This window comes from Antechinus flavipes, chromosome 3, assembly GCF_016432865.1.
Source record: "Antechinus flavipes isolate AdamAnt ecotype Samford, QLD, Australia chromosome 3, AdamAnt_v2, whole genome shotgun sequence".
Lineage (NCBI taxonomy): Eukaryota > Metazoa > Chordata > Mammalia > Dasyuromorphia > Dasyuridae > Antechinus > Antechinus flavipes.
This window is the reverse complement of record NC_067400.1, coordinates 78,440,410-78,453,096: the sequence shown is the minus strand read 5'-3', so window position 1 is coordinate 78,453,096 and position 12,687 is coordinate 78,440,410. Positions and strand designations below refer to the sequence as shown.

At 34.7% G+C, this 12,687-nt stretch overlaps 1 protein-coding gene across 2 annotated transcripts in view; it reads right to left on the bottom strand.

The window, feature by feature from the left end:
* Positions 1-12,687, bottom strand: part of NDUFS1 (NADH:ubiquinone oxidoreductase core subunit S1) — a 29,185-nt gene continuing 16,498 nt past the window's right edge. For both annotated transcript variants that reach the window (XM_051983706.1, XM_051983705.1), the window contains 12 exons: positions 12,475-12,660; positions 11,653-11,787; positions 10,736-10,850; positions 10,299-10,444; positions 9,794-9,922; positions 9,068-9,197; positions 8,572-8,732; positions 4,781-4,935; positions 2,493-2,668; positions 1,325-1,459; positions 1,157-1,229; positions 1-428 (listed from right to left, as the gene is read on the bottom strand). In XM_051983706.1, the coding sequence (XP_051839666.1) occupies positions 337-428; positions 1,157-1,229; positions 1,325-1,459; positions 2,493-2,668; positions 4,781-4,935; positions 8,572-8,732; positions 9,068-9,197; positions 9,794-9,922; positions 10,299-10,444; positions 10,736-10,850; positions 11,653-11,787; positions 12,475-12,660 (1,633 nt within the window). In that variant the 3' untranslated portion in view covers positions 1-336. The remainder of the gene's footprint in view (positions 429-1,156; positions 1,230-1,324; positions 1,460-2,492; positions 2,669-4,780; positions 4,936-8,571; positions 8,733-9,067; positions 9,198-9,793; positions 9,923-10,298; positions 10,445-10,735; positions 10,851-11,652; positions 11,788-12,474; positions 12,661-12,687) is intronic.

The window sequence follows — 12,687 nt, the reverse complement described above, 5'->3', positions numbered from 1 at the left end:
TTCTCATTTTCAGGATTTTCTTTGTATTTGTTTTTACAAACACTTCTTATTGAATCTTTGCTCTCACACAAAAGAATATCCATATTTGTATTTAATAAACTATGCAATTAACAACATTTGTACACAACCAAACATTTCAAATGCATAAATGTTTCTCGATACAGTAAATTCTTTGTTGAATATAATTTCCAAGTACTGGTGTATACAACCTTAAATATTACATTATTCAGACTGTTTTTATAGAGTGATGAACCTCTATGGGATCATCACAACATAATTTTGTCTTTGTTAGCTATTTGCAGCAAAACTGGGTTTCCATTCATTGTGTGTGATGTTTCAGCATATGGATGGCTCCTCTACTGCATGAGCACCCTCAGTTACAGCTTTCACACACTTGGCCATTGTCTGTGATGCTCTGCTGATAGAATCTGTGAAAAAATACAGAAAAGACTTTATTTATTTATTTTTAAATAAAACACATAAGGTACAGTCAGTCTTAGATAAAGTCAAAGAAGGGTCAATGTCATATGATGACACTCAGAGGTTATAATATTAGCCAATATATTTTAAAGATATGGAGTTTATTTTATTTAAAATAAATTATAAAATAAAATATATTATTTTACTTTAAAAAAAATGTCTATAAATAGCTTGCACTACACCGTGAGTTCTTATAAATACTTTCATATGTTGCCAGGTAGATGATCAATCACAATGACCCAATACTACTATCTTTATTCTAGTTATCTAATCTACCACTCTAATGTTTTGACCTTTAATATATTTAGGACATCTTACTCAATACAGAGCATGACAAATTTAGTTTTCAGTTTACAAATATGGGAAGACAGAAAGAAAAAAGGATATGTTACCACAGGGCATTTATACCAACTTTAAAGACCTAAATAAGGGTCATCATCATGGGGACAGAGCAGGATCTTGAAATATCCTCTGGAAATGCTTAAAGTAAAAACTACATAGATTTGGCCAGGATATTTACTTCTGTAATGTAGTAAATATATATGAATCATTTATGAAATAGGCAGAAATTCTGGTGGGTTTTTCTAGAACCACTTTAAAAGTAACAACTACCAACAGCTCTACTGATCAATCAAAAGGTAGAAAAAGGAAAGTGAAAGTCTCTGCAAGGACATACCTGTCATATAGAAGTCTTTTATTGTAAGCTGAGGTGGAACAAGAGGATGAGCAAGTAGCTTTTCATTCACTAGCTGCAAAAAGAAATAAGAATAGTAGAAAAATATAGTATCAATACTATACAATCTGATGTGCCTTAAAACAAAAAAACAAACCAAGCATTTCTCACCTTTGCTAGTTCACTTGCTTCTTGGAAATAATTAGCCCCCTCTACATTATCATAACGAACCAGGTTGGGGGACACTTCCTCCAATCTATTCCTCACTTGATCCAGTGTATCATAAGGAAGGGTCATACCTGCTATCTAGAAACCATCCAAACAGAAATAAAAATGCAATTATAATGTTGGAAAAAGTGAAATGATTTTTAATTACAGTTATCATGAAATAGTAATACTATGACAAGTTAGTATTTATTCCCAATAGTGGATACTTTTTAACCATTAGTTTGGAACACAAGAATTATCAGAACCATAACCTCCACTGATACTGCTTAAATTTTTATAGAATTTGTGATAACTTTCCCAAAAATAACACTGGAAGACAGGTATTAAAGTTATCAGACTCATTTTCTGATGAGGAAACTTAAGTTCAGAAAAGTTGAATGACTTGCCCACTAAAACATGGTTATTCAATGGCAGAGAAGAGCTCTGAAGCCAAATGTTTTGACTCCAGGATCAGGCTCTCTTCACTTTATTTCTGCTGTTTTTTTCAGCTGATTGTTTTGCCTTAAGATGTAATGAACACGGATCACATACCCTTAAGGGTGAACTCATTTAGAAAGGAAGTGATAATTGGAGAGGCAGGAAAGGCAATAGGTATGGAATGTTGTGCATGCTTTCTGATACAGTTGACATATAAGTTGATTTTGTTCAACATTTTTGGGAGAAAGGGGGAATTCTTTCTAGAAAGCTCACAGATTGGATAGGAAGGGTTCATATTAAAAAATGACTGATACCGAAAACAAATGGCACAAAACTTTTAAAAAGGAAATTAAAGTTAAATTTGAACAAACATCTGCTCACCTGGTAATTAATCAAAACCTATAATAATCATGTAGAAATTAAAATTTTCTGTTTCCGCTATAGGTATATTTTCATAATAAAAGTGCAGACACACTAACATTTTGCTGTCTTTGGAAAATCTCAATAGTGTTATGTATATCTTTTAACAAAAGGTAAAGAAAAACGAATAACAATAACACCAATTCATGTGGGGGTGGAGGTGCTTCATGGTGAATCTGGACTTTCATGTTTGACTTCTTTAAAAACCCTTTCACAGTGATGCACAATAATGACCAGAGCTCTGCGCAGCAGGCTCCTTTGAAATGTCTCCTACCTCAGAGAGTGCTCGGATGATCTTCCAGTCTTCTCTGGCCATGCCGGGGGGTGTTACTGCTACTTTAGTCTGCTGAGCTCGGCCCTCCGTGTTGACATAAGTAGCAGATTTCTCTGTATAAGCTGCTCCTGGGAGGATAACATCAGCTATGGGAGCTCCCACATCACCATGATGTCCTGACAAAAAAGATTAAAACAGAAAACAAGTTTAAATACAAAATTACTTTGATACAATGGATTAGGGTTTTTCAAGTAGGAAAAAAAAAATTGAGTACTGCCTACTAAATTTCATTCTAAATAATTTTCATTCTAAAAAGATCACTCCTTGTCAGAACTTAAAAAATCTACTCACTTATAGAGGTTTCAATTGCACAAGGGTAACTCTTCTGAGATAGAGGGAATTCAGATTTCAATGAGAACTAAGAGAGCCTCTAATCCAATCCTCTTCTTTTTCAGATGAGGAAAGTAAAGCCCAAAGAAGTGATGTTACAAAGGTAAAATGACAGTGGGATGGGATTCAAACCTAGAAGTCCAGAAAAGTTAAATGACATAACAGTCACCCAAGAGCAGAGAATGGATTTGATCCCTGGTTTCCCTCTAGTACATAAAACAGACAGAGACCACACCAGTCTCCAGTCTGAAGAAGGACTTCAGGGCACTCCAGACCCCTCATGCCCCCTGGTCCCCTCTATACCAGGGGCCAGCTCCTGGTTATCTGCCTCCCTGTGGGTCTATGGGCTCAGGCAACTAGCCAAGTGGTTTTTAACACCACAAAAACTACACAAATGGCAGGCCCCTAAGACACTGGCCTCTTTTCCTTGCTAACACAAGTTTAAATAACACCATCTTATTTAAACCTTGTATTTCCCTCAGCAGTGTTCTGCACACAGTAGGTAGTTTATATTTTTTGAATGAACAAATGGAAATGGGATATAGCTTAAAGCGTGCTGTAGAAAAAAAGCCAGATTCATCTGCAATCCAAGTATGGTGATTCTCTGGTTCAGAATCTTCTGGATGAGAGAATCTTGGGATTGAAGGGGCTTTAGAAAGGATCAAGCCTCACCCCTAGCCAACGTATGAATTCTTTTCATAAGAGTCTGTCTTGAACACAATTTTGTATAAACTTACTAAACTACAGTTTAACAGAAACATGCTAAACAGATTGAGTATAATTAAAGTTTAAGGAATAGGTGGAATGAAATGAAAAAGTCCCCCTTTTCTCTTCTTGCTTAGAACATAAAATGGGATAGAAAATATCTAAAAAATGATCAAGTTGGATAAAAGTAGCTGGTGGACTACAAAGGGACAAACTTGTAAATGTCCCTCCAAGAATCCAGGCAACCTAAAAATTATCCCAACTCTCCCTCTCCTTCAACTCACAGGCAACAGGATTCTATTAGTTTACTGAGACAGAGAATGATGTGGTAAAAACTGTTTTTCAGGAAAATCACTTTAGCATCTGTGGTACTGAGAGAAGTTTAGGCAACAAGATGGTCACGGGAGGAGAAAAGTGAGTGGACAGAAAAGAGGTATAAGATCTGACAGTTGATTGGATTGGAAGGGTTGAGGGAGAGTTGCATGGGAATGAAATTAAAAACAGATTAACTAAAGCCATTTTTAGTAAAAAAAAAAAAAAAAAAAAAAAAAAAAAAAAAAAAAAAAAAAAAAAAAGAAGAAGAAGAAGAAGAAGAAGAAGAAGAAGAAGAAGAAAAAAGAAAGTAAGTATGGGGATGGGAGACAGAGAAGGCTTCAAAAAAAAAAGAAGAAGAAGAAAAAGAAGAAGAAAGCCTTAAAAAATTCATTAATACTCTGGAGCATCACAGTGAAGTTATGAATATTTCAAGACTCATAACATTAAGATATCATATAGAAGAGTCCCCAAATAGCTCTTGATACTAAAACTGACAGTTTAAGGAGAAAGGCCAGATTAACATAATTTTCTTTTAGCATTTTTTGCCAAGATGATATTGTCTATACTTTATTCTTACACTATGTATTTCTCTGGTATTTGCACACAGTAACTTTATATATAAATATCACAATTTTCCTTGGTGATTTGAAGTGATTACTCTTATTTTAACTACTAATAGTAAATTTCATAAAATTAAAATTTATATAAGGTCTAACTTCCCAATATTCAAGTAGACTATATTTAATTCACTATCACAGAACAAGCAATTTTAAGCTCAATAGAATAAAAGGTGATAAATTTTAAGAGGAACTTAAACTGATTGAATTGTTCCCTCCCATTCCTATTCAGTTTCAATATATATGACTAATGCTACTTACCCTGGTAGACAATGAAGCAATCCTTTGGCAAATCTTGACGGGTAATGCAACCTCCATCTGCTCCCAGAAGAAACAACATTTTGGGAGGGTTCTTCCGAATTGCCTCCACTCCAGGTTTAAAACCAAGGTCCAAAGCAGCTACCTGGCTTGCCACCCTGTGGTGTATCAATAAACCTTGATATTAAAATGATGTTTTGCAGAAAATGCCTAATTCCATTTCCATTGACTCCTCTTTTGCAATCCTGTCAAGAATCTGGTGGTGATCTGATGCCCTCAGGTCACAATTTTTTCCACAGCACAATATTTGTCAAAGGAAAACATTAGCTAAAGATCTTAAACTACAATATTCTCTTTGGGTGTTCTCATTTACCACAGCAAGAAGTTGTGCATTCCAAATATGCTTTCATGCTATTGAAATTAGACAACATTTTAGAGAAGAGGCATAATTTCATTGCAGTTTACAATGGAGGAAACTGAACCTCTAAGAAATGAAGGGAATTTTCCTAGGAGATAACACTATCAGTGTCAGAGCCACAACTCGAGCCTGGACCTCCAGAAATCGAGAGATCAGTTTCTTTCTACTAATACACAATTCTGTCAACTTTTTACTAAGGGTACAACATAGCAGCTCCACTGCTCCTACCAAGATGATCATATGTATCTATTGGTGGGGTGTGGGAGGTAAAAAGAGAAGAGCGGAAAACCAGACCTGTGATTTCATTGCTATTTTATGACGTGCCCAAGGTTGCACAGCCAGTAAAGGTCAAAGGCAGGACTTGAACCCAGGTTTTTCTGACTCCAAGATAGGCTCTCTAACTACTATGTCACAATATCTCTACTTTATACTCTCTTTAAAGAAGTTATCCTTTTGTGCTAAAATTAAAGGCTAGACTTTAGAAAAACTCACAAATGTAAGTCAGTGACAAGATGTTGAAGAGAGAATTCACACTGCTAACAATAATGTGGAAAATTTTTTTTAAATAGAAAATACTGCTATCCTATCTTGTTGCTTCTCTGATACCTATAAGTCTCTGCTAAAATGCCCTCCCCAAACATTACAATGCTTCAATTTCTACTCCTTTAAATTCTTTGCAACCCAGTTTCCAACTCCATCATTCAATTGAGACTACTCTCTCCAAAGAGCTCTCCTCTGTCTAGGTCCACAGGCCTGTTCTCTCCATTCATGTCACACTCCACCCTGAGTGTACCTGGTGATCTCCCCTGTTCCTCGGGGCTCAGTGATCTCTGGGTGGTCCAGTATCACTGATTCTGGACTTCCTGGATGCATTTCAAACTCATCATGCTCAAACTCTCTCCAGAATCTAGACCACATCACTGTTCACTTCCTTCCCTCCTCACCAAGCTAACCCATTGACAAATCTTAGATCTCCCTCGACAATACCCCTGCTCTCTCTCCTTTCCTTCATTTCCAGTCATGACCCTACTTCAGGCCCTTATCTGCTCTTACTTGATCTGTTCTTAACTGTGTTCTCTGCCACATGTTTCTCTCAGGTCTAATCCACCCTTCATTCAAATGCTGGGGATTTTCCTAGGGCAAGTATGACCAGGTCATTCACTTTCTACCACTCCTGGCTCCCTGTTACCTCTGGGATTATATATGAATTCCTTTGGAACGAAAAACTCTCTACAATCAGCCTCTTTCTACCGTTTTTCTCAGCTTATTGACTTGCCGTTCCTTATCCATAATACTACATCTCTCACCTCCATTTCTTTGCTCTGGCTTTCCCCACTGGAATGCTCTTTTCCCCCCAAAACTCTGACTCTCAGAATCTTTGGCTTCTTTCAAAACTCAGTTCAAGCAGACCACTCTCTGGGAATCCTTTCTTGGTCGCCTAATACTAGTGCAGCCTCCTCTGAAGATAAAGTACTCTTAATCTGTGTGTTCTAATTACTATTTGCTGTCTCTACTATTAAAACACATCTCCTAAAGGGCAGGGAAATGTTTTAATTTTTTTGTTTCTCCAGTGTTTAGTACAGTGTTTGCTGACTAATAAAAAGCTTGATAAATGCCTTACTAATTGCTTCCACATTTCAGAAACGATTAAGTTTTTGATATAGCAAATGTAGCACTAATTCTACAAAACAGCAGTACTTTCTAAGTTTGAAGTAATCTATAGTTCCTTGTGTATTTCTGAAGTCCTCTATAAGACTAAGTTCCTAGAAGGCATAGAATATATTTACCTTTATTCCCTCACAGCACCTAGTACAGTATACTTTATATAGGTATCTAGGAAATGTTTGCTGCTTAAGTTAAAATCAATCTTCTAATCTAGTGAATAGAAAAGTGAGTAGCCTTAGTTGCCTGCAAACTTTAATGTAGTAGTAAGAATTAGTTTGTAGGGGCAACTAGGTGACAAAGTGGATAGAGCACTAGCTTTCAAGTCAGGAGGACCCAAGTTCAAATCAGATCTCAGACACTTAACACTTCCTAGCTGTGTGACCCTGGGCAAGTCACTTAACCCCAAATGCCTCAGCACAACAACAAAAAGAATTAGTAAGTAGCAATTATTTTTTCTCATCTTTGATTGATATACAGTCCTATATGGGGTTTCATAACTGAATGTGGGAGTCATGAAATTATGACTCACCATCAGCAAACATTTGATTTGTATACCTAATTTATATACCTATCCCTAGGATCATGCAAAAATTTCTTGGATGAAAAGATCATGAGTGGAACAAAATTTAAGAAGTCCTCAAAGAATGGTGTTAATGAAAAGAAACAGATTTTAAATGATCATGATAAATTTCTGTTAACCTAAGGTACATTATTATTTTTTTTTTTTTGAAATAAATGATACTTGATTACAAAACAAATCCAAAAGGGAAATAAAAGCACTTATATAATCTGTTTTGTTAACCCTGATCTGTATATAATTAAGTCTTCTTACATCCAGGACCACCTACACTATGTAATGTGTTATGGATTGAATTACTGTGTTCTAATGCCTAATAAAGGGAAACTAAGGACAGAAATTTTAGTTCTGAATTCCCACTGTCGATGAAGCTAGCTGTTTTTCTGAACTCTGACTCTTCTTGTCTTCAATAAATGTTTTGCTCCATAACGACCTCTCCTCCTTTTTTCTTGAGCAAAAATAAGGAATACTGACATCAAATCAAACAAATAATCAAAGCTTTGTGCCCTTTTTCTGGATCCACTTCTTTCAAAACTTATACAGATCAACACATATTTCTTTTGCCTTTCACTGCTCCAAGATTTAGTTAATAGCTTATGATCTCAGGACTGAAGTATAAGGAAGAGAGAAGACAGACAAAAACAATAAAAAAAAGTACAATATTGGCAGAGTTCTAAAAATGTGAAGACAGGGAAATCAGCAAAGATAAAAAATTTTCTTCACTTTACATAGAATACTCCACACTGAAAGGAGGATCAGTGCAAATGCCAAGGCATTTTTTCATGACTATTTTAAGGAATGCAAGAATTGGCCCACAACATTTCACAATTTAATTCAAACCACTATCTTACAAAGAAACAAATGTATTCTGATTCTTTTCATCAATTCAGGAAATGCCCATTATACAAATGCACAGAGTTAAGCTGACTTAATTATTTAAAAAAACTTTCCTCCTAAATACTGCCAATTAAAATACTTTTTTTTTTTTCCCAACATCCACTAGAATAACTATTATTTCATTAAAATGCTGAGCTAATATGCAAACTCTACCCAAACGTAAGAACTGGATACTACACACAGTGCATAAAACCAAAGGTATTAAAATCAGAACATGGGTAAAAGTTTTCAACAAACCTATGAAGGATATTCATAATTTTCCAATCATCACCAACATTTCTCTCTATCCTGATGTTCTGTGCAAGGGTAGAAACAGCTGCCAAAATTGCAGCTCCATCACTTCGTTGGAGTGCTGAGCTGCCTAATACTATAATTGGTTTTTTGGCCTCTTTCAAGACCTGTGCAAAAGAAACATAATGAAAATATTGATTTCAAAGGTAAGAAACACCTTTAACATGTGCAGGTACACATATTCATACATGCACGTGTGCAAAGATACCTTCTGTCCCCCAAAGATAAGAAATGTTAAGAAATCACCTATTTAAAAAAACTAAACAAAATTTGTATTTGCAACAAGATGCTCTAATAGTTTAGATGTAAATAAAAAACATACTACTTACTAGCTAATGCAGTGCTATAGAGATGTCTTGCTTTATGGTCTTAACCAATATAGTATGACAGCTTGCTAAGGCTATTGTGTAAAGTCTGAATAAATGTATTACTGTAAGAGAACCTGGCTGAATGGATGGCTTCTTGAAGCAATTTCTTGAAGGACATTTGGAGAATCTCCCAGATGATCATAGCTGTATGTCAGATCAACCTTTGTGCCTATAAGGGCCACCTTTAAGTCATTATGAAGCCAGCTAGAATAACAAAAGACAATAAATCACAATAAAGTTTCAATTCTGAGTTAAGTACTTAAAACTTTTTGTTATTGCTAGTCCAATACAAAAAAAAAAAATCACATTTATTTAGAAAAACAAAATACCTGAATTTGTAATTAAACCCAAACTATTTAATATATTAACCAAATGGAAGCATAAATACTGTTCAAGAGAGAACCAGGAATAAGTTAAAAAAAAAAAAACCCAACACTCATGTTTTACTCTAATTTTCCCTGTCTACACCCTCTTATCCCTTTTCCACTATTCATAGAGATGATCTAGTTTAAGCTTGTAAACTTCTACCAAATAAGCTGCTGCTCTTTCCAAATGCAGGAAGGAGAAGACTGAAGAAGCATTCAAAATATATAAGAAATGGTAGAAAAACCTTCTAATATATGATTATCTTTACAAATCTAAATATGTAATTTGTTTTACCTTTTATATTTCTATTTCATATTACATTCTTTTAAACACGAGGAATAAGATATAGATGATTTAAGCAAATCATAAAAACAGGTCCATGTAGAAATATGAATAATTATCTTATAGAAACTTACATCTCTGGAAATACCAACCTCTTCCGAAGTCTGGCATTAAACAACGGTGCCTCAAAACGTGGATTTGTACCAACCAAAAGGACAACATCTGCCTCCTCTACACCAGCAATTGTTGTATTAAGTAGGTAGTTAGAGCGTAAATCTGTGCTAGAAACACAATATACATATAATGTTACAGAAACTAAAGTGGTAAAACGACAGGAAGGGAATTTGTGACTGATTAAAACCATCAATTAAAAAAAAATCATCTAATCAATTGCACTGCTTGTGAAGAAGCTATGAAGTATTCACCCAATTACATTAGTCTTGAACAAGTATTGCATCCACACTTCTATACTTTGGTCTTTGTCAACGATGGCATGGCATAGGATAACATATGAGCATATATTTTTGAGTATTTTTCTTGGACTTTCAAATTTAAATGTTTTGGGAGTTATGTTATATACTATTCACACCTAAAATAGAGAAAAGATTCTACATGAGACCTTTAAAAAAAAAAAATCTAGTTTATAAGTTGACTCACCCAGCTCCTGCAGTGGGGAAGACTTCTTCTGTACACAAGGAGTCAGAGTCTACTCTATTAAGTAAGTCTTTAATAGATATGAGAGCTTCTGCATCCACCAAACCTCCTGCAATTGCTGCCACATCCTTGCCCTGAACTGTCTGTAACTAAAAATAGAAGTGAATAATATCAATGAATCAGCACTGTGTCTATAACACATTACAAAAAACAGAGAAACCAACTATCACCCAAAATAGAAAAAAAGTTGAGTAAAGTTCTGCTTTTTAGGGCTAATAAATTACAAATTCAACACATGGCATGGCAGAAAGTCTTTAGTGCTACTCTGTAAAATTGCATAGTCTTGTCTATCAGAAACTAATATAGGGAGAAGCAGAGAAACAGTTCTAGTGTGGATCCTTTTTGAAAATTTAGTTACCAGAGTTTTTTAAGCTCCTTACCCTTCCAGCTACACGAGAGAGTGCATCCTCCCATGAAGTGTACGTTAAAAGCCCATCTGAATTTCTGACCATTGGCTCAGTAAGTCGTTGCCGTTTTAATCCATCATAGGAAAACCTGGACAACAGACATGATACTATTTGTAGGATCTTCCTAAAAGATCAACTAAACTTTCAAATTTAACAACTTCATAGAAGAAAAGCAACAAAAATACTATATTGGTTAAAGTGTCCAAAGCAACTGCAATGTAGTCCATTTTGGGAAATGATGGACTAACAAAGAGCAGAAGATCTGTTACTGAAACATTACCTTAAAATTCAAAAAAAATTTAGTATTTTCTAAAAAGTTCAATCAGTTCTGAAAATACACACTTAAGAAATCAGTTGCTAAATTGCAGACAAATTTTGTGAGTGTGAACATAGATCATTTTTGCTTTAGAAGAATTTTCCTCTTTTATCATTAATTTGACAAATGTCTGCATGCATGAACATTTTCATTTACAAAGAAGATAAAAAGGAGATTATACATAAAATCAACAATTGTTACTATGTTAACATGGCAGTTTCAACACTGTCCTATTTTTCTGTAATTATTTTTACTTACAAATACTTAAGTTTGGTACCTCTGTTTAATCAACATTACATAGTATGAAATATAATCACATATATTCCCAATATAGAAAAACTTCAGATTAATTCTCCCTAACTACTTAAAAAAAAAAAAAACCCCAACACCTAGAAATAGTATTTTTTGGTCTGCTAACCATCTAGTTCCTATTCAGTAGCTTACATAGGAAATGATATAGCAAACAGAGAACAGCAATCAAAAGCCCACCCTTTAGCTGTTTTGCTTAAAGGCATATGTTTAAAGCATGCCTCAATAGCAGAGTTAAGGAAAATTGGTGCATTTGTATATCTACCTGGTTTTATCAGAGATCCATTCTTCATTGATGTCTTCATGCATCTTTGGCAAAATCCTCATCACCTCTCCTGTCCTTGTGCTGACTACAATGTTACTTCCAACAGCATCCATAACATCAATAGATTCTGTCTTTCTGAGAAAGGAGAAAAACGGTCATATAAATTTGTGCTGACTCCAATTAAGAAAAGTGAGTTTGAAATTCAAAAATTAGCTTCAAACCTTAAGAAAACTGATGTTTCTATTCAATTTCTGACTTTCTAATAATTGAATAAAGATTTAAAAGGGGTAATTTTTCAAAATTTACCTAAAAATTGAGACTTCAATGAAAATCAGCTTTGTAAATGACTACTTGCCACTGGAAAACAATGAATATCAAAAAAAGAGAAACTAAAATCCTTTCATTTAAATTCATTATCTGTGCTTAAGCTTTCTGGTCTTCATTTCCAAGCTCCTTATATGAATATAATATTCATAGGCTAAATATTATCACAGAATGAAATGTAGTCATTGTCTTGGATTTTTTAAAGATACTACTAAAATCACCAAACCAACATAATTGATTTTAAATAGCTTTTAAAAGTACTTATAAATTGTTATATTGGGACAGGAAATGGACTCTAACTTCACAGGTATAGAGAACTTGGGCACCTCTCTGATATTTAGCTTCAGAGAGTCCCATGACCTGCCCAGAGTGACAGAGACAGTAGAGATAGGATTTGAATGCAAGTCTTTCTGCTTTTGAAGCCAGCTCTGTAAACACAATTCCATTTTCATTTTTTTTTAAGTAATAGATAAATGACAAAAACAAATACATACAAACCTTGTTTCCCAAGGGCGTGCAGTAAAAGCATAGGGCTTAGATGTAAGAGCCCCTACTGGGCAGATATCAATGATATTTCCAGACAATTCAGACATGAACATTTTTTCAATATATGTTCCAACTTGCATTTCATTTCCTCTTCCTGTTGTACCCAAATCATCCACTCCTGCAATCTCACTAGCAAACCTAGTGGATAAAACCACACTGTCAAAT